This window comes from Lachancea thermotolerans (genome assembly GCF_000142805.1).
Source record: "Lachancea thermotolerans CBS 6340 chromosome D complete sequence".
In the NCBI taxonomy this organism is placed as follows: domain Eukaryota; kingdom Fungi; phylum Ascomycota; class Saccharomycetes; order Saccharomycetales; family Saccharomycetaceae; genus Lachancea; species Lachancea thermotolerans.
In genome coordinates, this window is record NC_013080.1 from 1,235,752 (window position 1) to 1,262,839 (window position 27,088).

Genomic DNA, 27,088 nt, shown 5'->3' on the forward strand with positions numbered 1-27,088 from the left:
CCGGTTTAGTTTTGATACTTCTCCCAGTTTTCCAAGATCTCCTTGACCTTCTCAGATCCAGTGAGTTCGAAAACATCTTGGAAGTATTCCTTGGTGATCTGGAATGGCTTGGCAGTCAGGTTAGGAATGTATTTTCCAATCAATCTGTCCGCCTTCACGTTCTCCTTGACAATGTTCTTCTTGAGGAAGTTCTTGAAAGGCTTCACACCATTTCTTAGGTAAGAAGAGTGAAATGGGACGGAAATACCGCGAAGTGGGATGCATGCAAACCCTCTCTCTAGCTCGATTGGCTGAGGCTTTGCGGTGGATTTCTTGGAGACTTCATCGATAATCTCATTCAAGTGGGACTCGACGTCTTCTAGAGACATCGAGGCCTGCAGTTTGACAATGTCAATCTTTTGAACCTTGACAAAGTTGAGAACATTAGTCAAAGTGTCCAAAGCTCTCAGGTCACCAGCAGCAACATACTGCTGGTTCTCAACGTTGTAGTTGACAATTTCAACCAGCCATCCAGTTCTCTTGTCAACGCACTTGACAACAAACTTCAAGGCATCTTGGTTGAAAGTAGGAGAAACCCTGCCTGGGTTCACAGCAACCATACCATAGTTTGATCTGCCTGAGTCGTCTCTAGGGACAGCCACCTGCATGGTCATGCCTCTGTAAAACACAACCTCAACAAGCGACTCAATGGACATAACATCGGCTAAGGATGCTAGTGCGGCATATTCACCCAAAGAGTGACCAGCGAATGCAGCGTCCGCAGGAATCAATCCCTTAGCCTTCAAGTCTTCGAATGAAGCCTTCTCCATCAAAGTCAGCGCAGGCTGGGTGAATTGGGTAGCAGACAGTAGGCCAGTTGGGGACTTGAAAGTGTAGGAGGTAGTCTCCTCAGTGATGTCCTTGAAGATTCTTTCAGTCTTTAGCTCGCCATCGACAATGGTCTCAAAGATCATTTGAGTGTAGTTTGATTTGATCTTTCTACCCTTTTCACCACCAAAGAAGATTGTCATCTCAGTAGGGTTCTTTCTGACAATCTCCAAAATTGAAAACCCGTAGGTTTTCTTGAAGTGGGCGTCAGCTCTATCCCAGACAACCTGGGCGACCTCAGACTTCTCGTACAAGTCCATACCCATACCTTGTTCCTGCGAACCTTGACCAGTGAACACGAAAGTAGAAACTGGTTGTTCCACTTCGGCCTCACCGACCATGACGACTTCTTCAAGATCGTTCTTGGTCTCGAACTTGATCAATTTACGGCCATTGATCATACCGACATGCTGGATAGAAGTCTTCAGAGGGGTGTTAGGCAAAACCATTCCCACGAACTGACAGGAGTAAGCACGAACCCTTGAAGACACATTATCAGCAGCCCAGGTCTCAACAAGAGCCCTGACAGCGGCAGAGGAGTACATGCCGTGAGTAATGGTACCTGGTAGGTTGGCGTAGTCAGCAAAGTGACGAGAGACGTGAATAGGGTTCAAGTCGCCAGACACTCTTGCGTATGGCTCATTCGTGCCAGGAGCTTGAGAGTCCTTAACCGCGATAGGAATGGCGTTCTCTAGGTTAACCTTCTGCTCTAGAGTGGATCCATGTCTGTTCAAGTAGTCAATCACTGGGTTGCCGTGAGATTCACCGGCCTCGTAGTCGACAACACCGATCTCAACGTTCTCCTTGGTTGGCAACTCCATCTTGATTTTACCTTCACACTTAACGGAGTTAAACACCGTTTCGTTCTTGAAAGTGACAGCAGTCTCAGTTTCGAAAGTCAAAGTCTTTCCGAGGAGATCAACATCTTCGTCATCCAGTTGGAACCATTCCTTGGAGCGCAAGACTGCAACGTCCTTGGCGGACTTGATCTGCACCTGGTAAACTGGCTCAACAACCTTCTGGAAGGTGTTTTCGAAGTCTTCGTATTTGCCACGGTAAAAAAATGATGAGGTAACTTCCATGACTGGAGAGCCCTTTCTACTCAGTGTTCCAATAACCTCAACAATCTTTCCGCTTGGCTGGTTCACGACGCTTTTGATCACGGCGTTAGATGAAATAACGTCGCCCTCTTGTAGAGGCTCGGCACCAGGAATCATTCTGTAGCCGTTGGACATGTGAACCAATTTCAACAAATCACCATCGACAGTCTTGGGGAAGATTGCCTTGATGATGGCTCTCCAGCCGACAACAATGGCAAAGTCCATAGGGGCCAGAAGTTTTCTACCTGGTCTTGAGACGAAATCCTCGCATTTGTTGCCAATGGCGTGGGTGAACTCTGCAATATCCTTTGCGGTGATAGTAACTTCACCACCTTGAATTGGGTTCTTGGGGTCAAAGTCAAGGTTGAATGGCTCGTCAATCCATAATTTCCAGTACAATTCCTTGATACGGTCGTTGCGTCCGTCCATAACCTCTGCAATTGGAGCGAAACCGTCATCTGGCTGGTACTTGTACAATAGAGGAAGGCTCACTGGAGTTCCGTCAATTGTTCTGTTTTCAATGAGCTGGAGTTCCATCAAGTTCTCCTTCACCAGTCTCAAAGAAACGGTTGGTTTCAAAGCACCCTGAACAGGTTCCAAGAGGGTAATAGTAGTCTTGGAAGCGTCTTCTGGGTTGGAAATTTGAACGACAGAGTTAGCAGTTGGTTTGAACACCTTTTGAACTGGATTCTCGGCGTACAGAGAGTCCTGGACAACTCTAGGAGTAGAGAAGAAAGCATGTCTCCAGTTTCTGGTGTTGCCGGCCAATAGTTTGAACCACTCCACCTTGTCCGTGGAGGCAGAGGCACGGTAAATAATCTTGCCATCAGTTTCAGCGGAGTCGAACTTGACTGTTTCAGGATCTTCACCGCCGAAGTATTCGACGACTGGAATCTTAGACTCATCACTGTTGTAGTAGTCCTTTAGCAACTTCTGAATGTGACCGTTGTGAACACCATCCATGATGCTTTGGATTGGTTCGTCGACCTTGTTAGTAAATTGAGCAGCGACTGGGCCATGCAAGATACATGTTCTTCCAACATCTTGGTCGACAACGGCCTCCAAGTACTCAGATTGCCACAACGAATCCTTCTTAAAGAAGAACTCGAATCTGTGGTCTAGCACTGGAACGAAAGGCACAGGCTTCTGTGTGGGTCTTTGGCAAAGAGTTAGGAAGTAGTCGACATCCTGAGCATTCAAGAACTGGGTTTTCGCAGCAGGGTAGGCATCGAAAATAGCGGTAAGAACCTTTTCGGGCTCTTCGAGCATAGTGTAAGATTGAATAATTGAAGCAGTCTTCTTCTTAGTGAAACGTTCTTCGACACGACGCAAAAAGTCACCGGTAAAGTTTCTCCAAGAAACGTCAATCCACTTGTTCTGAGATTTCAGGTACATCAATTCAACCATTCTTTCCGCAACCTCTTGGTAGTTCATATCGGTGAGGTCACGAACCTGGCCGTTCACGGTAGCGAACCATGGCTTTTGGAAATCAGCGTTCAGCTTTCCAATAATGTAGTCCTTTTTAGCATCCAACGCAGGCTGTAGCTTGTTCTTTGGAAGGTTAAAGATGGTTTCATCCAGCTCTTTCCATAGCATAACACCTCTGGTAGCAAGCTTGTGGATGGGCTCTCCCATCTCGGAACGCACAGTAACAATACCACCAGTTGGCTTCTTGTAAGTTTGTTCCCATTGTTCATCTGGAACACCAGTGCATGCAGCAATAGCCTTTTTCGCATCAGGGGAGGTCTTGGCTTCCTTAGCGATCATCACTCTAGAGCCGAAGAGAAAACCGTCGAAAGGCATTGGTGGGTAGTTGAACTTCTTGGACCATTCACCGGTCAAGTAAGGGTATGTGTCCTCAGCGGAACCGAACCCAGAACCAGCGACAAGGATGATATTAGAGTGTCTTCTAATTTTAGAGTACATCTGCAACATCAAAGCATGGAAGTCCTCGAAGGAATGGTGACCACCGCCTCTACCACCGGTCCATTGCAAAACAATAGGGAAATTAGGGTGAGCTTTGGCGATAGTAATCACTTGAGAAATGGCGTCAATAGAACCTGGCTTTAGACCTAAGTAAGTTAGCCCCAAAGTCTCAATGTATTCACTGGCAACCTCCAAAGATGGAACACCAGCACCGATAGTCAAGGAATGAATTGGGTAGCCCTTCTCTCTCAATTCCTTGATCATAGGAATACCCCACTGCAACATTCTTGGGTTAACGTAAATCAAGTTGATGGCCAAACCGTAACCCTTCTTTATCTGAGATACTACGCTGTCGATGGCACCAATCATGTGCTGTGGAGTGAAGTAGCCACCACCTGCCAACTCAATGGTGTAGCCAGCATTGATAGTAGATGCAACGAAATCTGGAGACACGGTGCAAGGGGTCATACCAGGAACCAGCAATGGCGCACGGCCCAAGAGTTTAGAGAACTTGGTGTCAACGTAAACCTTGCCAGCCTTGGTCTTCACCAACTTAGGGTGGTATTCTTTCAGCCAGTTGGGCGAGTACTTCAAACCCTCGGAGGAGATATCGAAAATCTCCTGCTTAAAGCCGAACTCGTCATCCAAGTTCTGCTCCAAAGCGCCAGCGACAATGACACGGACACCAGTACCATCCTTGTTACGATGAGTCAACACACCAAGACCTGAAGATCCACCTGGGCCGAAGTCCAAGATGTGGGTGGCGTGGAAACGGGTTGTGAGTTCCCAGTTGACGGGCAATTTCGTGATACAGAGAGTAATTCTTTCCGCAATGGAGCCGCTGTAGGACCTTAGGTCCTTGCCGTCGAAGGTATCGTAGACGGGAATCTTCAAGTCGGACGCCTTGAACTCTAGACCAGCATCTTTCAGGTCCTGCTTAATGAACTCGTTAGCGGGTTCCAAAAGATGGGAGTGGAAAGGAGAAGCGATAGGCAAAAATCTGTTGAAAAATTTGAGCTTTCTCTCACTGTGTGGGATTCTGGCTTGATCCAAACCAGCTGGAGCCTTGGCCTTTCTGAGTGTCAAATTCAAACCGTACAACGATTGTGGTGGACCAGTGACCACCAAGTTTCTGGCGCCGTTAACCAAAGAAATCACAATGTGCTTCTCGGTTGGAAGATGAGCGTTAGTCTGGTCGACGTATTTCTGAACCTGGTCTTTGGTCAAGTTAGAGATCGACAACATAGGAGATGGGGTACCCTCACCATTCTCGGCTGAGTCCTCTAGCATGGAAGGAGGTAGGGAGGTATTAGGATAGGCTTGGTAACAACGCACGCCGATGAAGAACAATAGAGTGATAGTCTTGTTCAACGATTCCTCGAAAGACTCCCAAGAGTCAGCTTCGGCGATGGCCACAGCAGTGGCCAAACCCTGAGAGTGACCGGTGGCACCGACCAAGTGTTCTCTCAACTGGCCAGGAGTCAATCCTAGCACGCGAGCGGTGACAGCGTAATGTACCAGCTGAATCACGCCGATCAAAGGACATGAGATAGGAATGGACAGCAGGTAGGTGTTGTCGGGGGTCTTTTCTGGGTGCTGCAGCCATTGCAAGACATCGAAACCCTGGGTGTACACCTTCTCGGTGTCGTCGGTGGATCTGACGAGCTCTGCCAACTTGGACGCGGCAGTCTCGACGACGTCAGAGATGATACTGTGGTAGGTCTGGTAGAGTTCGCGCAGCTCTTCAAAGTAGTCGTCGGTGTTACCTTGGCCGCCGAAAATGGCTACCAGCTGGGAGTCCTTCTTGGCCGCACTCTTGATAAGAGCAGAGTCGGATCTAGTGAAGGGCTTTTGAGCGGCCACGCGAGCGTTAAAGTAGTTCTTGATTAGCTCCTTGACCTTGTCTAGAGTGGTTGGGTACACGTCCTCGTCAGCCAGCAGCTTCGCTGCCAGCGTGTGGACGTCGTTGCCCTGCAAATAGCTGGTCTCGAACTCAGCCAGACTGATCTTCAGGACGTCGTCGAACTGGCCTTGCGTAGATGGGTCGACCAACGACGCCACGTAGCCCAAGAACTTGGCGAGCAGCTCCGCAGGAGACGAAGGCTCGTTGTCTGCAACGAAGCCCTCGCTGGCCGCGGGAAGCTGCTTGGAAAACTGGTCTTGCAGCTGCGATCCTTGGAAGTAGATGGCTGTGGGGACTGGGAGTACGTGCTCGATAGAGCCGTGAGACAAAGTCAGGGCTCTAGTGCTGTTGGAAGAGCTCATTGTACAGTTGTGGAAGGTGGTGTGTGGGAAAATAAGTATAAGCCAGACTCGCTAGACTAGAAATTGGGAAACGAAGCGGGAATAGTGCGAGCGGATGACTGTACTAATAATAATAAGAATAAAGTCCAATTGAGCTGGGAGCTGAGCGTTAGTACAACGAAGGTCTGGGAACGAGAGAGTGAAAGGGCGATTGAGCGAGAAGAGTGGCAAGAAATCTTCCAGTCTTAACGCGGGAGGCATGCAAAAAAAAAAAAATGCACTGAACGAAATCGGTTGGGAAGAACCCCCTTGGCGACGGCGGATCGAGCAGCGCGTGAAATTCACAAATTTCTGACCTCGCAAGTATTTTGTTGGGCCCTACGCCAAAACGGGATTGCAGGCCTCGCGGAGAGGTGAAAAAATTAAGGCCACAAAAAAAAGAGCCGGCAAACGAACACAAGAGACAGCCCACGAACAACGGAGGTTGGAACAAGGCTGAACGTCCGCCACGCGGGACGTCAACCCAGCTCAAGACTTGGTGAGGTTCCGCCGCTCGCTATGCTGTTTCGACGGCTCTTTCCTTAGAGTGCCCGTGGCGCCTCGCCACGGGCGCTAGTAACCTCAAAAAACCGTAACGCCGTTGTGGATCACTATCCACGACTAGGAATACGAAAAAATAAACCCAGAGCGGAAGGATGCCTCCGCAGCCCAGAAACCTGCGTGGGGCAGTGCTTCAGCCTGTCGCCCTGCACGTCTTGCCAGGAATTTTGTTGGATTTTTCGCTCCAGGAAAAGGGCGGTTCCTCCTTCCGTGGGCGGCTAACGTGCCTCATCTACCTCGGCGTACGACCATGCTGCGGAACAGCAATACCGAAATTTCCGTCCGGATGCTTGCTTTCTCACTCAAGCCCACTTGGCTCTCGTTTTGTAGTAGTAGTGACTCTAAATCATAAACCATGAACATACCTTAGGAAACAATATCCTGTGCGACTTTTGGTGCTGTATAAAGAATCTATCACAAAGTAGAGTTAAAACTTGTATTGCCGAGCAGTTCCCTGGGAAATTGGAATTGTCGCCTTGGTAGTGTAACTCTTACTTGATGATCCTGACTACAAACCAAATAGAAAAATATAAGCGGAAACAAATGAATGTTAACGGGCGATGGATGCTAGGATATATATATATATATATATGTTGTGTGCGTATGTGAGGCGTGTATGTAGCCGCGAAAAGGGTCGTCCCGGACTAGAGCCGAGTGAATGCGTTGGAAACCTCCTCGGCGTCCGTCTGGATGCACTGTACAGAAAGTTGTGGAGTAGTGTATAGAGGTTGAGCCAGAACGGCGGCGCGTTGTTGGCGTTGTTGGAAATGTTGAATTTAGCACATGTCCGTGAGTGGTGATGTTCCAGCAGCCGACGACACGCTCTGTGTGGGCGGATAAGATGCGTTGGTGCGTTGGGTAGGTCTTATGTAATCAGACCACGTGGACAGAGTCTTGGCGAGCAGCGCGCCAAATGTCGAGGCAGCAGCTGGGTCCGAGAATTCAGGGCCTGGGGGCCGTTGGGCGCCAGCGGAATGTTGGATGCTCGGGGCGCGCGAACACCCGTGCAGGCATATCGCGGGACCGCATCGGCTTGGCTGGCCGTCCGGCCCAGGAACACTCAACCTCTGTACTTGTTGGGGAACTCGGGCCCGTCGTGTTCCCACAGTTTCTTGCGCCCCGCGAGCTGCTCATTTCCGCAGAACTCTAGGGACATGCCAGCATCCGTTCCGTCGACCAGGAACCGGCTCATCGACCTGTCGTCCTCGCCAAGGTCGTCGGCTGCGCCATTGTTGAAGTATACGGGCGGCTCCTGCAGGAACTCGCCCACGCCGGTAAACCCGGGCAGCGCGCTGCTCGCGGTTTGGTCTGTCTCTGTCTCGTCGTCGCTCTCCTCCACGCAGAAAAAGTCCATACAGGTCGCGATGGCTTTGCTGCAGTTCACCACCAAAGTGTCTCCTCTATTGAGGCCGAATTCCTTGAACGTAAACAGGTTCTCCATTTGGTCGTTGTAGTGCCTGTCAAAATCCGCGTATTTCGGCCTTAGGATGAGTTCCACCGTCGACATCGTGAATTCGCCCAGCGGGTCGGCAGCGCGTGTTGGGGCACCCGCGGGAAACAGCTGATTCAAGGTCGCATCGCGCTGTACTGTGAGGACGATTTCCAACGAGTGCCCTTCCGCGCTGGCCGTCGGGCTTTCGATCGGATGCACGCCGTGGTACACAACTTTTTGGTAGGGAATGCGTAGCCCTCTGTCAAGCGTGTTGATCCATATTACCATGCATGTATTCAGGATAAAAAAGTCGACCACTTCTGCCTGGACCATGTCTGCTGGTTCGTCGCCGCTCGGTATCAAGCTAAGAAGGAACTCCCGTCCTCCGCCGTACAACACAGGTAGCTCATTCTGTTGGTACAGAGAGAAGCCCTTCAGTCGCGGCTGTGTTTGCTGGTACGATGAGTATGGAGTAACGTTCTCCACTGTAGGTTTTGTGCTTTCCAGTTGACATATCAACTCTGCCTCAGCGGTTCCCGCCATGGCGATTACTATAGCGAAGTTTGAGAAATATGCATCGCTGAAAGACGCTTAATTTTTTACTTGTGCGAACAACAAAGACAGAACAGAGTAGAAACAGCCGAAGCAGCTACACCGGGATACGTAAAATAGAAGCGACCTACAAAGCTTTGTTACTATCTCAAAAGTCTACTGGCTGGTTGAGTCAATGTAGATCACATCGGCCACTTGCTCGAACCCATTGAATTGAGTCGCGGCAGACGAGGTGTAAGCGCCCAACACAGGGAAGTACAGCCAGTCCCCTACAACAAGGTCGTGCTTTAGGTAGTACTCGCTGGTGATGCAGTCGAGACCGTCACATGTGGGCCCCCAGATGGACACTTTGTGCTGGCATTGGGCATTGGCCGTGGAAGAGGACGATTCGAAGTCCCAGTACTGGAACTGCTGGTTATGGTAGAGAACTCTAGGCGTAGGCTTCTGGTGGTCGAAAAGGATGCAGTTCATGTTGCCGTAAACGCCATCATTGATGTAGAGCATGGACTCCTTTTCATCGTGGGCTCTCTTCGCGATGACATGGCAAGCAAGTGTGAAGGGGGACGCAGCGAAGAAACGGCCTGGTTCGGCAATAATGTCGGTACCGCTTCCAAGAGGGAAGAACTCCTCAAGAGCCGCGTTCAAAACAGCGCTCGATTCCGCAAATGAGTCGAGTTGGAAGCCGCCTCCGATATCCAAGATGTGAACGTTTTGCAGGCCGTAACGCTCACGAGCAAGATCGAAAACTTGGCGCGCGTCGCGGACCGCTTTGTAGAATGACCCAAAGTCTGACGCGCCCGAGCCGATGTGGAAAGAAACACCAACAAGGTTGAGGCCGAGTTCCTTAACCTTGGCTAGCAGTGAGCCTACGCCCTCCATTTCGCAGCCATACTTCGTGGAAAGTCTGCACTGAGCCGTAGAGTCGTCAGTAGCAATTCTGAGCAGAAGCTCAGACTCTGGATGATACTTTTTAATTTTGGCAAGCTCTTCCACGTTGTCGAAGGTTGATTTGCGCACATCGCTGTTTTTGGCGTATCTGATGAAGGATGAAGCCTTGCATGGGTTGGCATAGATAATTCTGGAGGGCTCGACGCCAAGGTTCAAAACCATTTCAATCTCAGACTTTGAGGCGCAGTCAAAGTTGGCACCTAGCTTAACAAGCGTTTCCAAAACTTGTCTGTCTGGGTTGGATTTCACAGCGTAGAATGGATGCACCCGGGGCAGCATCGCGTGCCAATGCTCGTACAACCGTTTGACTTCTCCCAAGTCGCAGACGAAGAACGAGTTCTCGTCTCCCGCCTCACAAACCTCCTGGTTAATGCCCTCCACACGAGTGCGCAAGGCCTCGTATATGCTCTCGTGGGCTAATTTGATCGACTTCCCTTTAGAATCAGCTACGATGCAGGGCTTCGTAGTTGCACCTTGATTCGACAATATATCAGTTTCATAGCTCTTTTCAGCGCTAATCAAGGTTCTGACATCTTGTAGAGTGGACATCGGGTCTCAAACGCTATGGCTAGACGTTGGATAACAGTTCTTCCAATCTGATGGGCGTTTTTGTAACGATTGTTTTAATCGCAAATTGATTTCGATTTTTTAATTGAAAAAAAAAAAAACCGCCCCAATGACAGGCGTTTGGATAACGGCTAATATAATTGAGAGGAAAAAAAAAACAGTTGAGAGCCCTTAAGGTTTCAGTTTCTCTAAGGGCCTAGTTCAAAATAATATATGGTTACTAAGAACGCGGTACTTTCTGTATTTACTACCCTATTGGCTAGCATTATGGTGCAGGCTTCGTGATTTTTTTGCTGGAATTTAAGTTTCTATCTCTTTCGCTCTCATTTGATCGGAGCTTAAAATACACAACACAATAAGGATGTCAGACAACCAGTCAACAGTGACTGAGCATTACTTCCGGATGATCCTGAATTAATAATTTGGTTCATTACACGAACTGATTACTGTTAAATATGTAAATTCTAAGGTACGCGCCTTTGGCGCTATGCAAAATGACTCCTGTGGTTCTGTCTCGAGGGATTGCTGCTTGGAGGTGGGTGATGAACTTCGTGACCTGCGCTTGGCTTCCACCTTTCATGAGGGTTTCTCCCTAATCTCGACCATGCTATTGCAAAATAGACATCCCAAGCCCTCCGTAAGCGTACCGTCGCTATTGGTCCTTGTGATTTTTCCATTTGCTTTCATTATAGCAAGTTCACCTTTCGATGGGATTTTGCGGCAGGTCTCATTGAGGCATCTTGTCTGCGTCTTTTTGTATCGTAGACCGCAAGAGTTGCACAATTGATCCTGTTTCTTGTTAGTCCAAGAGGGCCTCCAACATGGGGAGTCGCTGGACAGACAAGATATACAAGTCCGGTTCGAGGTGCGTTTGGGAGAGGTTGTTTTTTTGGTCTGACATGCTTCAGACCGTGGGCTGCCGCCACTCCTGCCTGAACTTGCCACCGTATGGGAACTCATGGGCGGAGTTCTTGGCTCGTTTAGTACAAATACGTGGGTTCGTGGAGGCGAGACAGCGCGAACAGGTGAGACAGACCGCTGCGGTGTCCTGGTAATAGAGTTTCTGCTTGTGGGGGGAGTGGCTCCCATAGCAGGACCCTTGGGAAGAGCGGTTCCACTGAGTGGGGTTCTGAGAGGCGACAAAGTGCTGATTTTCATCACCAGCTGTTGGGGAGAGGAAGGAGAGCTCGTCTTGCGCTTGCGTGCAGGCTTTTCAACCTTTCCCTTTGAGTCTATAGACAGAACATCCCTGTTGTTCAGCAACTTTTTCATTTCTCGGGCTTTGAAACTGTTAGTCTTCCTATGCGAGCCCGCTCGTTTTTGCCTTATGGTCTGCACGAGTTTCTCGCTCAAGGTGGGCGTAAATGTGAGTGGACCGCTGCGTCCAGCCGCTGTTGCGTTGCGGGGACTCATTGGTGGCGTAACCACACCATCTGTGGACGCCGAGTCGGAGAGGTCGTGAAACTGGTCAACAGGATTCAAAATCGAGGGAATCTTCTGGGTTATGGTAGCAACGTTGGCCAAAATGTTCAGCCCCGGCGCAGAGTCGGAATAAACGCAGCGCTGCACTTCTTTTGCGATTTGCTGATAGTCTTGATAATTCTCGCTCTTGCACCAGTTCATCAAACTTTCCCTCCATATCGGCGTGTTTTCAGAGGTATCAGGGAAACGGTAGGCGTGCTCTTGAACCTTAGGGTGGGGAAGAAGGCGAAGGTGTCTAAGTGAGGGCAGGGGCCCTTTTTGCGAGGGCTTGATAAACGAATCGCGATGAGCTACACGGCTCAGCGTTGGCGTTGAAGGAATGTACTCGGGGTTCGACAAGCTTTCGCGCAACGTGGTGGGGGCACCGCTCTGAGCAAGGTTGAGGACGGAAGGGACAGGAGGGAGCGAAATCGGGTTGATGGTGCCCTTATTAAGAAGGGGAGACGTGTGGGGAGTTAATGAACCCACGCCGGTGGGAGACGCAGGCGCTGTGCGCGCGCGCTTGTTATGGCGGTCAAGCGCGACCGGTTGAAACAGGTAGGCGCTCTCGTGGTTGTAAACATGAGAAGAGTCGAAGCCCAGCGAGGGAAGCAGGAGGTCGTCGAAAGATCTCTTTCTGCGGGTGTTGGTTTCTGGACCAGCAGAAACGGTGGGGACCATGGGTGCAGAGAATGTGGACATCGCGTGCGAAGGTGAAGAAAAGGGCGACGAGTGAGGTCGAAGAGTGGTCGACGGAGCGAGAGAGGGAGAGAGTGTGAGAATGAGGGAGAGCGGGGCGCGTTTAGCGAGTGATGGTGCGCAGTAGCGATTGTGCGTGTAGAATTGGTATGCTGACGAGCGGTGAAGCGGAGTAGTATTCGGATCGCAGTTGTCCCGATACCAGAGGCACGGCCGGCGGAAACTTCTGGGGTCCTTTTTATTTATATGCAGAGAGCGCTTCTCCGAGACTACATTGCGCGAGGGAACTCCTCTGGCCGCATTCCCTAGGTGCCAGATCAAGCCACTTTGTTTGGTTCAGCCCGGCGCAGGCGCACTGCGTTTTTTTACGGCGGCTGACGAGTACGCCGCTGGCGTGCTGTGCACAGCTTTTACAGGGAGCAGGTGCGCAAATTCCCGGTGCGCCAGTGCCAGTGTCGGGTATTTTCCCATGGCTGGGCTTAATCCAATATGTGGATCAAATTTAATTCTGACATAATTCGAGAGGGCTGGTAGCGGCGAAATTGGAATATTGACCAACACCCGTACAAAACGATTACCATTTCGAGCGCGATCTGCGGCTTACGGGGCTCTACCAGATGGCGCTGGCGCGGGGAACTCGGAGGTCGGTGTGCCCAGCTTGATACTTGCGTGCTGTCGGGCGTGGAGACGAGGATCCTGTTTACCGCGGGAGCTGGGCGGCTGGAAAATCAGAGCAGAGGATGATGCACATTACCCGGCTACGGTCACGCTGGGGGAAGGCAGCGTGAAAAATTACGGGCAGACAGCGTCTACAAGTCTTTAGCAAGCAGTTTCCGCAGCGCAGACGTGTGTGGCCAGGATGAACGGGCAGTCGCAGGCGGCGGAGAACTTTGTGAAGAGGATCTTCACGTTTCTGGACGAAACAGACTCGCAGCAGCTGGCGCCGCTGGTGCAATGGTTCCAGCCGGCCGGGTGCAAGATCATCGTGAACGCCAGCGCGTTCCCACAGCCGGCCGGGTTTCTGGAGACGTGGCAGCGGTGCGTGGTGCAGACGCAGCACGTATTGACGGGGGTGGACTTCCACGTGATCCCCGGCACGGGCAGCGCGGTGTGCAGCGTGAACGGAAAAGTGCGGTTCGACGAGAGCGGGCGCGACAAGGCGGGCCAGGACGCGGCCGTGCCTGCGCCGGCGGGCGCAGGCGTGGGGCCCACGGGGCCCGCGGGCAAGCACCGCCCGCTGTGGGGGCCGTACTTCGGGCTGTCGCTACAACTGGTGGTGGACGAGCGCGCGCTGGGCGGCGACTTCAACGGCGTGATCTCGAGCTTCAACTACACGATGGTGTACCGGCCGGAGGACTCGCTGATGGTGGTGTAGGCGGAGAAAGGCACGCGGGGCGCGAGGTGCGCGTGACGCCGGTCTGAACACGTGACTAGAAACCTAATAAGTGAACAGTCTTACTCTACATGAGTTTAAATCTGTCCACGCAACATGCGAGCTACAAGACCAGTGCAAACTAAAGTACTTGTGAACGGCTCTACGTACGGCTACGAGTTCGCCTAGAGAACTCTTTCTTCCGCTGCTTGGAGAAATGTTTTCTCTACCCAATTTTCACAAATTTCGTAGCAGATGCCTATATGTATCTTAATTCGTTGAAAGTATTCAATAATGAACCCCAAAGACCTACACGCGAACCACGAGAAGTATTAGGACAAAAGCAAGGCTAAAATCGAAAACCGAAGAGGGCGGCAAAAAGATTTCGAGGGCGTAAAGTTATACAAGAGAGTTTTTGGTCCATACATTGATGACATAACACCGGAAAACTGGCGACTAACCTTTTATAATGTTTCAGACTTAAATTCAGATCTAGAACGTAAGGTGATTATGGATCTATGACAAGACTCCTCGAAGATACCTGAGTCTCGACCGCAGCTGAAGGAAGGGGTTTGTTCCGCTATGGAAAAGAAGCTGAATCGAGACAGTGGCATATCCTGGATTTTGAAGAAAAGCCCCCTCAAGTTGATTTTCGAATTGACATTGGCAGAAGCTTTGCAGGGCACATTATGTATATTCTGCTGAGTGTATAGAAAGCGGAACGGCGGGTAGAAAAAGTAGCGCTACTGCTTCGCGGCACACCCTGATAACCGCATCGAACCAACCCGTTCAGCCGCTTTTTTTGTGGAATGCTAATATTTCTTTCGCGATAAAATCCGGCTTTTCGTCTGGGATCCAGTGGCCATACTCCGGGATAATTCCTCCTGCGACATTATTTGCAACCAGCGTCATACTGCGGTAACTGATTTCGCCCATACAATGCGAGCCTCCCCACGCAAGAACGGGAATATCCAGCTTTCTAACAGCCAGTTCACGGCTCTGGCACGCTGACTCAGGAAAGGCCTTATAGAACTCAAACCCTCCCCTCAGGCCGCCGGGCGCTGAGTAGCATCTCACAAACTCATCCAAATCTGATTCTGTAGTAGAATTGGGGTCGTACGAGTACGTTTTGAAAAAGTAGCTCAGGTATTTTCGTTCACGACCAGTCACGAGCAACTGCGCAAGATCAGGAGCCTGGTGGAATCCGAAATGCCAGTATTCCTTTTCTGCATCATCATCGCTTTCGATACCCAGTATTTTACTTTCCAAAAAAACCAAGCTCTTTACCTCACTCCGGTAATTAGCTGCATAGGCATAGGAAACGCGCGCGCCGTTGCCGTGCGAAACAACACGGATCTTTTCAAACCCTAGATGCTTCACAAGCGCGTGAGGGTCTTCGGCAACAGAATTACTGTCATAACCTGAGTCTGGTTTATCAGAATCACCTGACCCGCGCATATCAACGGCAATGATTTCATGGCCACCTGCAACGAGAAGAGGGATTACGCAGTGCCATTCGTACCAGGTCTGCGGCCAGCCTTGCACTAGCAAAACCGGCTCACCCTTACCCGCCCGAACATAATGCAGGCGTATCCCATTAACAAACGCTATTTCATGTTTCACTTCAGACATTATATCCTCCAAAACAGTAAGAGGACAACTCTTATTGAGTTCGCCAGTTAAGAGAAGATCAGGAGTCGGCCCAACTTAAAGTTGAAACGTTCTCTTGGCCCAACAGAAGCGTATTTAAACAATGAACAAAACACACTGTACGGATTCGAACGGATTACTCATCACTTTTGTATTGACGCGGGTCTCTGTCGTTGTATGAGAGGTTGCCAAATTCGTCGACTAGGTTCTCCGTAACAAGATCGGTAAACTACCTCGTGGATGATGGTACATATACCTCCCCGTGGTCTCTCTTGCCCAAGATAAAGGTCTTGTTAACTGTGAAAATCATCCAGGTTTACACAAAGTTTCTAGGGGTGGATTAGACTTGACTCTGGGGTGAAAGTTGTACTGGCGACACCACCCCTCATCGTCCCTAAGTCACTATCGTCTGGTTCGGGCTTCTGACAGTAACTTTGTGTCATCACGGCCCTTAGCTGATTCTCCGCCGTGTCTGTAGCTTGTCGAGCGTCAAATCATTTTTTACTAATGCGTCATTATGCAAGTTTGCGCCAATCTAATTCGCTTCGAGGCTAGAAGAAGCACAGAGAATAAGGGAGGAAATTCCGCGATAATAAAGGTTACCATAGCGGTGGAAAGTTCAACTCAAAACAAACCGACGCTGACTTCTGGAAACTGACAGGCTTTTGTAACTCTGGTTTCGATCGTGCCCTAGCAAACCTTAAGCATTGCTCCGAAGGATCCCAAAGTTCCAAGTATTTTAGTATTTCTCATCCGCGCTTCATCGCCGTCATTAGGTGACGTTTCTGAGCACGACGTTTCGCGGGACGCCGAACGCGCGGAGCTGCTGTGATTCTGACGTGTTTCAGGCTTCTCGGCAGGCTTGAGGAGGGCCGCGCGATGATAACCCCATTTCGGTTTCGTAGATCATCGCCTCAGCTTTGCGCGTTGTCAACATTAAATAAGAAATCTTTATTCCTCAGCTCACTAAAAGAACGGCCTAAAATTCAACCTGAGGAAGAGTTTCTCAGGCCAGCGTCAGACCTCGACTCAAAAATCGAGTTGAAGCGTCTAGACTGCAAACATTGATCTACAAGCCGTTCTTCATTATCAGCCCCAGGCCGTTCACAAGCACTCTAATATTCGTTTGCATGATGTGATATACTCCGAAGATGCCCCTCTTTTCTGACGGGGTGAGTAAACGCCATACTCATCCTCAGGGGTTTCTCACCTGATATTGTTTGAAAGCCCGGGTTGCTTATTAACCGAGTCTGAGGACCGACGACTAACCCGTGCATGGCGACCCGCTTACGGCATGTGACACATATCCTGCGTCAGTCACGTGACCATTCCCGCCATTGTGGCCTGAGCCCTGCACGCCTTTTTTCCTACCGTTCGTCGCCCAGGGCCTCGCGTCGTATAGCGATGCCGCAGGCGTCCACGTCGCGTGCGAGCGGCAAATCGCCCAACGAGAAAAAAAAAAGAACAATCCGTGCAGCTTCGCGGGCATCGCGAGCCTTTAGCTTGGCGCGAGGTTTCGCCGCCGCACGCTAGCGCGATGAGCTAGACCACGTTCACGTGCGCTGGCCCCGAAAGGACCCTGAGCTCGGCGGGTGGCCGCGCCAGCTGCACTAGCCTCGAGCCCGCAGCGCGGGCTCGAGGCTCTAAGCAGGCGAAACCCTGAGATCCGCGCCTACGGCCTGCGCTTCGCGCGCTCCGCGCGGCTCTAGTGCGGCCTGCACGGTCAGCGGTTTTTTTTCTGTTGGGAAACTTGGAGTATCGAAGCATGGTCACCCATACAGCGGTAAGAGCGCGCTAAGAACGCGCGTGCAAGCGCATGAAGAGCGCGTAATGAGCGGACAAAAGAACAGGCAAGAACCACACGAGAGGAGCAGCAAAGAGCGTGCGAAGAGCTGCACGTACGCAGCAAGGGCGAAACCTCAGTTTCCTTTCCAAGTCGTTGGGGAGCGCGTTGGAGACCATGGTTGGGGGCGAGCGCACGTATATAAGGCGGAGCGGCGCGCGCATTGTTTGGGCGTGGGTCGGGTCAGATTCCCCAACAAACATTGTCAACACTAGCGTGCGTGCGTGTGTTTTTGTGGTAATCGAAGTTTGTCACAAGCCAAAGCAATGTTGAAGCGAGTCCCTCTAGCCGTGGGCGTGCTTTTCACGCTGACAGCGTTTATCCTCACGATCGTGGCGACAGCCGGGTCGAACTCCAACCACAAGCCTATCAATAACGTGTACCTCGGCGAGGCAGACATCTCGCGGATCAACGTGACCAAGGTGATTCCCGAGACGGGACCCGTGCTGGGCGTGCTCGCGGGGCTCATGAACGGCGCCGCCAGCGGTAGCGCCAGCGGCAACGCCAGCGCGCAGGAGGCGCAGATTGAGGCCGCCGCCAACACGGTGATCGAGGCGCTCAAGCGCGTCGCGCAGTCGCCCGCGGCGCTGCAGCCGCTGATGACGCTGCTCGGCGACTCATCCAACGTGTCGCAGACGGTAGGCGCGCTGGCGCAGGTGGCCAAGTCCAACATGTCGCTCGCGTCGTCGTCGGGCTCGTCGCAGCAGATCACGATGGTGACGCAGCTGCTGCAGACGTCGTCCAACGCGTCCGAGACGCTGCAGGGCCTCGCGGGCATGCTGCAGACCGCCAACGCCACGAGCGCCGCGCAGCAGCGCGCCGTGCTCGGCGTGCTCGGCGACTCGTCCAACGCCACGGCCTCCGTGGACGCGCTCGTGCAGCTCGACAACCAGACCGCGGCCAGCCGCGCGCAGCTCTCCCCCGTGCTCGCCATCTTCCAGTACTCGTCCAACACCACGGGTACGCTGTCGGCGCTCGGCTCCATCATGAGCGCCAACATCTCGTCGTCGACCGCCGAGACCCTGCTCTCGGCGCTCAAGGACAGCGGCTCCAGCATGCAGCAGACGCTGAGCATGCTCGCCGGCGCTACCTCCGACGACTCACAGCGCGCCTCGATCCTCGCGCTCGAGCTGCTCTTCAACAGCTCCAGCGACTCCCAGCAAACGCTCTCCACCCTGACCTCGCTCATCCAGAGCAACGTCACCACCTCGCCCACCGCGCGCAACTCTTTTGCCGCGCTCTCCTCTCTGTTCTCGCACTCCTCGAACAAGACCCTGGTCTTGAGTTCTGTCTCGCTGCTGGCCAACTCCTCCTCTACGGCTTCCTCCGCGCAGCTCACTGCGCTCCAGGAGCTGCTCGAGTCTTCCACCAACACCAACACCACCTTGAGCGTGCTCCAGCAGGTGGCTGCGTCTTCCAACTCGTCGTCCGCGGCCGCCAGCGCGCAGAGCCTGACCCCAATCGCCAGCCTGCTGGCGGGCGCCAAGAACAGCACCCTCACCCTGCAGTCCGCGCTCCAGCTCACCCAGGCCATGGCGGCTAACAGCACGCTCTTCCAGCCCCTGCTCAGCATACTCAGCACCGCCAAGATGGGCAGCACCGACATCACCCGTGACACCCTGGACACCATGATGCCCGTTATCATGGACAACTTGAACGTGAACTCGCACTACAGACTCGCCATCTTCACCCTGTGCCGCGGACTGAGCGACGGCAAGATGCGCAAGTGCAATTCGCCCCACGCCGTCCAGAACTTTGTGCTGAGAGACATCCTGTATGATGAGCTCGAGAACTCCGACTTCAAGCCCTACATGCAGGCGCTAAACGTCCAGAAGAGCGACATGTACCTAGAGGGTTCGCTGCAGAAAAAACAGGACTCCTACGTGCCAGCGGTGCGCGCCGTGCTTGCTTTCAACCTGTTGGCTATCATCTTGTCTTTCTTCCTGATGCTAGCGATGCTGGCCGTTTTCTTCATGAAGAGCGGCGCCGGAAAGCGTGAGAAGCTGACCCTCCTAACCTCCAGAGTCCTAGCATTCCTCGTCACCCTGTTCACGCTGCTCTCCGGTGCCATCACCGCCGCTTTCGTGGGCATTATCAAGAGAGACACGAAGAAGGATGACTACAATGTGTCCTTTGCCACTGGTTCTGCGTTCCAGGGTCTGATCTGGACCGCGTTTGTCCTCGCGCTGATCACTTTTGTCTTGCTATTTTTCGTGAGACCTAAGGCCGAACAGAAGGACCTGGATCTCGGCGAGTTCCAACCCGCCGCGCCTACCAGTTCTTCAGACGACCCAGAGCCACTCACCGAAAAGTCTACCAAGGACGCTCCAGAGCAGCACGTTGTCTGATCTCCGCAGACCGCGCCTTTCCAAAACCCAAAATAATACTGCCAACTTAAGGCTTCTATTCCCCCAGAAAAAAAACACCGAGTAACATGGGTTACTCCAGTCTAATTGAAATCTCTACCGTTCTTAGAAATATATGTTTTAATTATTTGATGTTATGAAACCTAGTAGCTAACTAAAATGCCCGCGTCACATTAAGGGCTTCTCCTCGACGGGCACGACCCTCGCGTAGCGCCGCGACCTGACCGTGGACCAGACAATGAGGTTTAACAATGCAGCTGCGACACTCGCCCACAGGATCGCGTAGAAATTGCGGCCTAGGTTGAGCCTGATCCCGTATTCGTCGTAGCTCGACGACAGAAGACGTCTGATATACACGTAGGTGCCTGTACTGGTCCCCGCGGATACGCCCAGGCTCAGGAATGCAATGAGAGAGAAGAAACGGCCCAGCCACGTGATCAGCGACAAGTGGACCACCCAACGCAGCACGTTCACCGCGAAGTTCAGGAAGGACACCACAATACCGATGATAAGCGTGATGAACGTGCACTTGATCAGGTTGTTGTAGTGCGTCAGGTTGCTCTGCAGCGAGTCAGGGATGGCCAGCTCCGCGACGCTGCTGACCAGCTCTGCAACCTGGTTGTTCTCGATGTTATCGTAGAGCATGTTCTTGAGGTTGAAGTCCTGGATCCCAGAGGGCGACGTGCACGACGAGACCTCACCAGACGAGTCGGCGATGCAGTATGACCACAGGCCGAGGTTGATGTACGACGGCAGGCCTAGCGCATCCAGCGACGTGCCGCTGGAACTCGCGCTCGACAGCACGGTGGACACCTGCATGTTCGACAGGTCCAGCTGGGCTTCAAAGATTTTGTTGATCGGGTTGTAGTTCTTGGTTGATCCTGCGCACGCGACGATGGCCAGGATCAGAGCGGCGAATGACAGGAACGCCGTGCTGAACAGAGCGCAGCCGTTTCCCATATCGTTCTTCAGTGCTTTGAGAATTCGCTATGCTCTCCGCCCACTGCAGATCTGATCTACCTTTCTCTTATATATGTCGCCAGCCCGATATATTTTTGGCCATATGTCGCACTACAAGTGACGCGGCAACTATGACGATTTCCAAGCCCACATACCAGATGCCGGTTCTTCTCCTAAGGCCCGGAGACGACTCTGATCCACCGTGCGCCAGTTTGGTTTCCACTGAATACGAGAAGCTGATGCGGCGTTTTTTTCAGCCACGCATATTTGACCAGCCTCGTTTTAATTAAAGAACGACGCGATTTGAGTAAGAATGAGTAGCTAGACAACTAAAGTGCCGAATGAGACAGGCGCAGCGCTGAAAACGGGGTGAAGCCTGACGAGAAGCGTTGCGCCAACAGTAGCAAAACTCTTTGATCTGGCGTTGAGTGCGCACAAATTGTGCAGCCTTGCACATAAGCCTCGCGACTCGACGCAGAGGAGTAGCACCCTGAGAATGCAGGGGAGTTAGGTGTTGCACGGAGCGCCGCGACGATCATAAGCGGACAGAAGGGGCGGCTATAGGGCGTCCAAGCAGCTTTCAGGCGAAAGGGCCCACGGGTCTCTTGATCGATCACGTGGCTCATAGCACGTGACAATAATACTCGACGATCCCTTTCTGCCCCCCGCGTCAGCGCAGTGGAGACAGTCCCGCGCGCCGTGACCGCTGCCACCAACTCTGACATCGAAGCGTGCGTATAAGAAAGCCAACACAGGCGGCTCGAAACTTAGCGACTTAGACTTCTTCGGCCCACAATAAATAGCTGCTCAACCACGCACGCACACGTTGTTGCCAGGACCGCGATATCTGTGTAATGCTGCAATTTTACAAGAGGCATCGCCTCAGGATATTAAAAACTACTTATGTACTCCTGCTGCTGACAATGTTCAAGAGCATGCAAGCGCGACCCAGGATTGCCCGCGACGGTGACCGGCTCGGCCAGCAGAGGGATAAACCGCCCCGGGCGAAGCCCGGTTCGCTGCTCGAAATTACAACGGAGTCTGAAACAGACACGGAGTCAGAACCAAGTATTCGGGCGCAAAGCTCCCGCAGCGACCGTGACGACGAAAATGCCACGGAGCGCGACGCCGGCTCAGCGGGCTCGGAAAAATCCTCGCCAACGCGCCATAATTTCATGTTCATGCTAATCATCAAGAACCGCAAGTGCATGGCGCTTTTTCTGTTCCAGGCAATCCTCTTAGTCATGCGAACTGTGCTTTCTCTCCGCGTAGCCACGCTGGATGGACTGCTTGTTTCCCGCCTTGTCAAAGCAGAGTACCGCAAGTTCCTGCAGGTGTTGCTGGGGCAGTGGATGGTATTGGGCATCCCGGCCAGTATCATAAACTCGCTCATCCACTACACTACACGGCTCTGTGCCGTGAGTGTCAACAGGGTTATTTCCAAGCACCTTCTGGACCGGTATATGTCTTCACACCACACGTTCTACTCCGTCAACAGCATACCCCACGGCGGCAAGAATTTAGTCGCATATAACGCTTCTGCCGCGGTGAGCGAGGACACGGAAGAACTGGCACGCTCAGACCTTTCCGTGCAATATTTGACTCGCGATGTGGGAGCCTTTTCCTACAATCTTTCGGTACTTTTGAACCAACTATTGAAACCCACTCTGGATCTGATCCTGTGTTCTTTCAAGCTGGTTTCAAGCGCTAACAACAGCATGATGGGAGAGGGCACATTGGCACTAGGAATCATCGTACATGTCAGCAACATGCTGTTGAAGATGATCCAACCCAATTTCACCAAACTGTCCATCCAACGAACCCATCTTGAGGGTGTTTTTAGAAGCCTGCACTCTAAGATACACTCTAGCAACGAAGAGATTGCCCTATTAAAGGGCCAATCTACGGAGCTTTGGAACCTCGATTACAAGTTCTACCAACTGGCCATTTTCCTGAACAGAGAACTAAGGTTGCACTCCGTCTATGACTTTGCTACAACATTCATAATCAAATACACATGGGGAGCAGCTGGACTGGCCTTGTGCTCAATTCCTATATTTTTCCAGAAGGAGCACAGCAACCAAGATATAACTGCGGAATTTATTACCAATAGGCGTCTGCTTCTAACTGCGTCTTCCTCTGTCGGAAGGTTTGTTCAGCTTAAGAAAAGCATTCAGCAGCTACGCGGAGTTTCCATGAGGTTGCGGCAATTTGACCAGAGACTAGACCTTCCTCCAGAGTTCGCCGAACTTGAGCAAGGGGATAGTCTCATAGATTACAACGACTCCAAAATCCAATTTATCAACATACCCTTGGTAACGCCCACGCATCAGATTCTCATCCCAGAACTTAACTTTGAACTGAACCACGGGGATCACTTGCTAATTATAGGTCCCAACGGGTGCGGTAAGTCGTCGCTCTTCCGGGTGCTAGGAGGTTTGTGGCCCATAATGAAGTCGTTTACACATCCAGAAAGGGAATCAAAGCTCATAATGCCTCCAAGAATAGGCCCTAACGGCGAAAAGCCAATCTTCTATTTACCACAGAAGCCTTTCATGGGCAATAAATTCACATTTCGTGAGCAACTTATCTACCCTGACACTATGGAGAAATATGACGCCAGATACGAAGGCGACTTCTCTAAAGGAGACCATGACTTAACTGAAATTCTCCATGTTTTAGAACTGGATGACTTACTGACTGAGAATATGTCAATAATCATGGCAAACTCCACCGAAGATAGCAACACAATTCCAGAGGTCACAAATCAGCAGGCTTTTGATGTGATACGAAACTGGTCCGAGGAGCTTTCGATTGGAGTCCAGCAAAGGCTGGCAATGGCGCGCATGTATTATCACAAGCCAAGGTTTGCAGTTCTTGATGAATGCACGTCGGCAGTGTCTCCACAAATGGAACAAAAGATGTATTCCCATGCCCAAGGACTTGGTATATCTCTAATATCCGTCTGTCACAGGACAACGTTATGGCATTTCCACAACTATCTGTTGAAGTTCGACGGCAAAGGAGATTGTGAATTTGGAAAGTTCGATCCTGAGCAAAGGTTACATGACGAAGATAAGCTCAATGAGCTCAATACAAAACTTGAGAAAGACGTGCCACTGTGGAACAGACGGCTGCAAGAGCTAATTATTGCCAAAAAATCGAACGTCCTAAGAAAATCACAGACTAATCTCAATTCTTTGTCTTCCTCAAAAAACCTAGTGTTGAACTCGACGCCCGCTAATAGGTGAGCCGGACTCCACAGCGCAATCGGTTCATAGTTCATTTTCATCAGTATAAATGCCATTTATTTAATTATGTTTCATAGAACATTAAAATTGGTAATTACGACGATAGTACCCTACGACAATTAGGAGCGATACGTGAAGTGAACTAAACCCTCCAGCCGCAGCCTATGCACCTACAGCAGTGGCACTATGTCGAGACAACAGCTTCAGGACAACCTATTCTCCGTGAAAATGAGAGGGATGTTTACGTTGAGTACCCAGCTGGCTGCTACCAGGGGAAGGCCAAGATAATAGGGAAGCAAAAAGGGCGGATCTACCTGACATCGCAAAGGTTGATATATATAGACGATGAAAAGCCTATGACGAATTCTGTATCGTTAGAGATTGATGATATCGCCAAAGTCGAGTACTCATCCAAGTTTCTTAGAAAATCTGCGAGATTAATAATTTATCTTAAGGACATCGCGGATGAGAGTGGGCCTAGGGCATATAATTATGCAACAAAGCAGCCTCAAGTGCAGAGGTGGACATGCCCGATTTGCATGGCTCTCAATAAAACTACGAAAGAGATATCTGTGAATAATATGCATGAGTTCCCCTGTGAAAACTGCGGGGTAGTTCCAGATTTTGATATGATTGCAGACTCCATCAAATCAGACCAAACCGGAGCTTTTGGTGAAAACGATGCAAGTTCTTCAAAAAATGCTTGTTCTATGTGCACCTTTCTGAATCAGCCACTGTTGAGCAATTGTGAAATGTGCGGCACCAGGCTTCCCGAAAAAGACAGAGAACTTAGTGCTGGAGCTAGCCCTGACAAAAGAGTTCGAATTGAACTCGACTCTAAAGACGGGTTGATACCAGGAGAGCCAGTCTTTGTCCAAATCAGCTTTCGCATGTCTGACGGGGTGTTGCTGTTCCAAACAGTTTCCAATCTACTCGAGAATCAAGAAAGAACAAAAATCCAAGACGTCTTCAACAAAGGCGCGACATCTGTCAATAATGCTGACTTGCAACTCAAAAGCTTACAGATACTCGATACAGATAGTGCCTTAAGCAAGGTAGGAATCACAAGCTTGGAGAAATCACAAGAAACAAAGCTTATCAACAACGACATAATATTGAACAAGGCATTGTCAGACCTTAGCAGCTTGATGGCTTTAGCTTCAGACATCGAAAAGCTATATAACACAATGGGAAGAAAGACAGACCATAATAGTCATCCTCTCTTAACCGTTGACAGAGAGAAGTTCCTCACCAAGGATCTATTCATAGACGAAATCTCAAGAGAGCTCTACGGTTTCATTATGTCCGAGTTCCAAGAGCAAAAAGAAAAGGAAGGTGTCATATTAATCACCCTTGTTGACATATATGCATTATACAACAAAGCCATGCGAATAGGATCTGGTCTTGTGTCACCCCAGGAGCTCAAAGAGGCCTGCGGAAGGTTCGAGAAATTGGGTTTAAATGATTTGCATCTCACAAGAATTAACGGCCGTGTTCTATGTGTGTCCTCAGGTGATTCTTTCGGATTCATAAAACAAAAAATACTAGACGTTGCGACGACTGACCCAGGAACCGATTTACTGCAATTGAGCCAACAACTGAATGACAATAACGGAAACTCTTGGACCATGGGAATTATAATGGAGGCACTGAACAATTGCGTCAACGAAGGAAAATTGCTGGTTGATGAACAAATCACAGGTATCCACTACTATGTCAACTTTGACTGGATAATATAGAAAATGCAATTTTTGTGATATAGACGCTAACTACTCGATCGTAGATCTATTTTGAGGCGATGTTCCTAATGTCAGATCGCTATTGGGGGATACCAGCCTTGGTAGCGATTCAATTTCTTGTACAACATATTCCTTCTCATCCAAGAATGTCGTATCTTTACTATCGGCATTGAAACTTGCCAAGTAATGCAAAAGTTTGTCTCTGTTCTTGACCATGATGTCTGAAACGGGTTTTGATTTCCTGGGGTTCGCCACGAATACTTTGAAAATATTGAACGACCCCATTTGTAGGTTTTTGGAGCGGTCGCTGAGCAAAATCATGATGAGCTTCAAGTTCTCTGGCGAATTGATATATGTTGTGAGGAATTGGTTATAGCTTCTAATCATGATAAGTGAATGCAAAAGCTTGACACTTTGCCGCTTGGTCACGTAGTTTCCGTGCGCCATAAGCTTGTTGATTTTATCAATGAGTTTTTGGAGATTGGCTTGATGGCTGAAAAATTCTGTAGAAACCAATTTATGATGAACTGTAAAGAAGCTGGTCAAAATCTGAAGGCTCTCGGTACTGACCTCGAACGACCCACCTCTGGCAAGGTCAAAAAACACCCAGAGCTGCGGGTCCCGAAGCATCATGCGGCATAGCTGCTCGTACTTCAAGCACTCAAGAATGATGGAACCAGATTTCAGAAAAAGATCGCTGGCGTTGGGTTTTGTGAGGGCCAGCTCAGGGGTGCGTAGCATTAGAGACAATGTTTGAGGCTTGGTTACCAGATAATCAACCGTCACAAACTTATTATCCCTCGAACGTCGAAGGCATGTCGCGAATATGAGTGCTACGTCTTTTCGAGGTTCGAACTCGAGCTCCGGCATCTTGGCGAGCAGATCGTGTAGTATATCTAGTTGGTAGATCGCATCGTACAGTTCATCGACAGATTCGCAGCTGGGTTCGGGCTCGACGTCCCCTAACAAGAAATGTTTGATCCCACTCAAGTATTTGCTGCACTCGTCCTGAACCTTTCTTCGACTGTCGCTCGCAGAGGCGTTATCAAACTTGTTCAGTTGCTCCGAAAGAAGCCTCGCGTAATCTGACGCAGTTTTGGGCGTTTTCTTCCACCAAAAAGCCATAGCAGCCTTATAAAGCTTTAAACTTCAGTGTCAGGTCGGTTCTCGAGCCTGAAGTTGTCTTCCTTAGTTGTGGTCTCGAGCTCAACCTTCGTGGTGTATCAGCGCAAAGGTACAAAAGCCCTAGATTCAAGGTGGCATGTGATAGTCACCATGAACGACAATAGCAGTAAACTTCTAATGGCTAGTGTACCAGTGTTGACCGATAAGCTGCAAGTGACAGATCGACTCTCCTGCACATGCCTCATTGCATGAACATCGGCAGAGTGGGTAGACCCTAGACACTTTAAAGCTCCGATAAATTTCACTCTGCCTTCTGCCGGCACGAACATTATTTTAGGCTAGTTTGTAAAGGGCATCGCTCTGCTTTTTGATCTTCACAAACCGTG

At 50.7% G+C, this 27,088-nt stretch overlaps 11 protein-coding genes across 11 annotated transcripts; 4 read left to right on the plus strand and 7 right to left on the minus strand.

The window, feature by feature from the left end:
- Positions 1 to 5: 5 nt before the first annotated feature.
- FAS1 (tetrafunctional fatty acid synthase subunit FAS1) lies at positions 6 to 6,158 on the minus strand (the record flags this gene model as incomplete). The annotated part of the gene is made up of 1 exon (XM_002553319.1): positions 6 to 6,158. The coding sequence occupies one exon, from the start codon at positions 6,156 to 6,158 to the stop codon at positions 6 to 8; it is 6,153 nt and encodes a 2,050-aa protein (XP_002553365.1).
- A 1,639-nt stretch (positions 6,159 to 7,797) lies between these two features.
- On the minus strand, positions 7,798 to 8,712 carry LOT5 (Lot5p; the record flags this gene model as incomplete). Its single annotated transcript, XM_002553320.1, has 1 exon — positions 7,798 to 8,712. One exon carries the CDS (start codon positions 8,710 to 8,712, stop codon positions 7,798 to 7,800), a length of 915 nt encoding a protein of 304 aa, XP_002553366.1.
- Positions 8,713 to 8,877: 165 nt separating this feature from the next.
- SPE1 (ornithine decarboxylase SPE1) lies at positions 8,878 to 10,218 on the minus strand (the record flags this gene model as incomplete). Its single annotated transcript, XM_002553321.1, has 1 exon — positions 8,878 to 10,218. The coding sequence occupies one exon, from the start codon at positions 10,216 to 10,218 to the stop codon at positions 8,878 to 8,880; it is 1,341 nt and encodes a 446-aa protein (XP_002553367.1).
- A 594-nt stretch (positions 10,219 to 10,812) lies between these two features.
- Positions 10,813 to 12,399, minus strand: ASH1 (DNA-binding transcription repressor ASH1; the record flags this gene model as incomplete). The annotated part of the gene is made up of 1 exon (XM_002553322.1): positions 10,813 to 12,399. The coding sequence occupies one exon, from the start codon at positions 12,397 to 12,399 to the stop codon at positions 10,813 to 10,815; it is 1,587 nt and encodes a 528-aa protein (XP_002553368.1).
- Positions 12,400 to 13,255: 856 nt separating this feature from the next.
- MTR2 (Mtr2p) lies at positions 13,256 to 13,771 on the plus strand (the record flags this gene model as incomplete). Its single annotated transcript, XM_002553323.1, has 1 exon — positions 13,256 to 13,771. The coding sequence occupies one exon, from the start codon at positions 13,256 to 13,258 to the stop codon at positions 13,769 to 13,771; it is 516 nt and encodes a 171-aa protein (XP_002553369.1).
- Positions 13,772 to 14,557: 786 nt separating this feature from the next.
- On the minus strand, positions 14,558 to 15,400 carry KLTH0D15180g (epoxide hydrolase; the record flags this gene model as incomplete). The annotated part of the gene is made up of 1 exon (XM_002553324.1): positions 14,558 to 15,400. One exon carries the CDS (start codon positions 15,398 to 15,400, stop codon positions 14,558 to 14,560), a length of 843 nt encoding a protein of 280 aa, XP_002553370.1.
- A 2,127-nt stretch (positions 15,401 to 17,527) lies between these two features.
- Positions 17,528 to 19,609, plus strand: FAT3 (Fat3p; the record flags this gene model as incomplete). Its single annotated transcript, XM_002553325.1, has 1 exon — positions 17,528 to 19,609. The coding sequence occupies one exon, from the start codon at positions 17,528 to 17,530 to the stop codon at positions 19,607 to 19,609; it is 2,082 nt and encodes a 693-aa protein (XP_002553371.1).
- Positions 19,610 to 19,795: 186 nt separating this feature from the next.
- PUN1 (Pun1p) lies at positions 19,796 to 20,587 on the minus strand (the record flags this gene model as incomplete). Its single annotated transcript, XM_002553326.1, has 1 exon — positions 19,796 to 20,587. One exon carries the CDS (start codon positions 20,585 to 20,587, stop codon positions 19,796 to 19,798), a length of 792 nt encoding a protein of 263 aa, XP_002553372.1.
- Positions 20,588 to 21,441: 854 nt separating this feature from the next.
- On the plus strand, positions 21,442 to 23,838 carry PXA2 (ATP-binding cassette long-chain fatty acid transporter PXA2; the record flags this gene model as incomplete). Its single annotated transcript, XM_002553327.1, has 1 exon — positions 21,442 to 23,838. The coding sequence occupies one exon, from the start codon at positions 21,442 to 21,444 to the stop codon at positions 23,836 to 23,838; it is 2,397 nt and encodes a 798-aa protein (XP_002553373.1).
- A 164-nt stretch (positions 23,839 to 24,002) lies between these two features.
- On the plus strand, positions 24,003 to 25,577 carry VPS36 (ESCRT-II subunit protein VPS36; the record flags this gene model as incomplete). The annotated part of the gene is made up of 1 exon (XM_002553328.1): positions 24,003 to 25,577. The coding sequence occupies one exon, from the start codon at positions 24,003 to 24,005 to the stop codon at positions 25,575 to 25,577; it is 1,575 nt and encodes a 524-aa protein (XP_002553374.1).
- A 30-nt stretch (positions 25,578 to 25,607) lies between these two features.
- Positions 25,608 to 26,702, minus strand: HYM1 (Hym1p; the record flags this gene model as incomplete). The annotated part of the gene is made up of 1 exon (XM_002553329.1): positions 25,608 to 26,702. The coding sequence occupies one exon, from the start codon at positions 26,700 to 26,702 to the stop codon at positions 25,608 to 25,610; it is 1,095 nt and encodes a 364-aa protein (XP_002553375.1).
- Between the last annotated feature and the right edge of the window lie 386 nt (positions 26,703 to 27,088).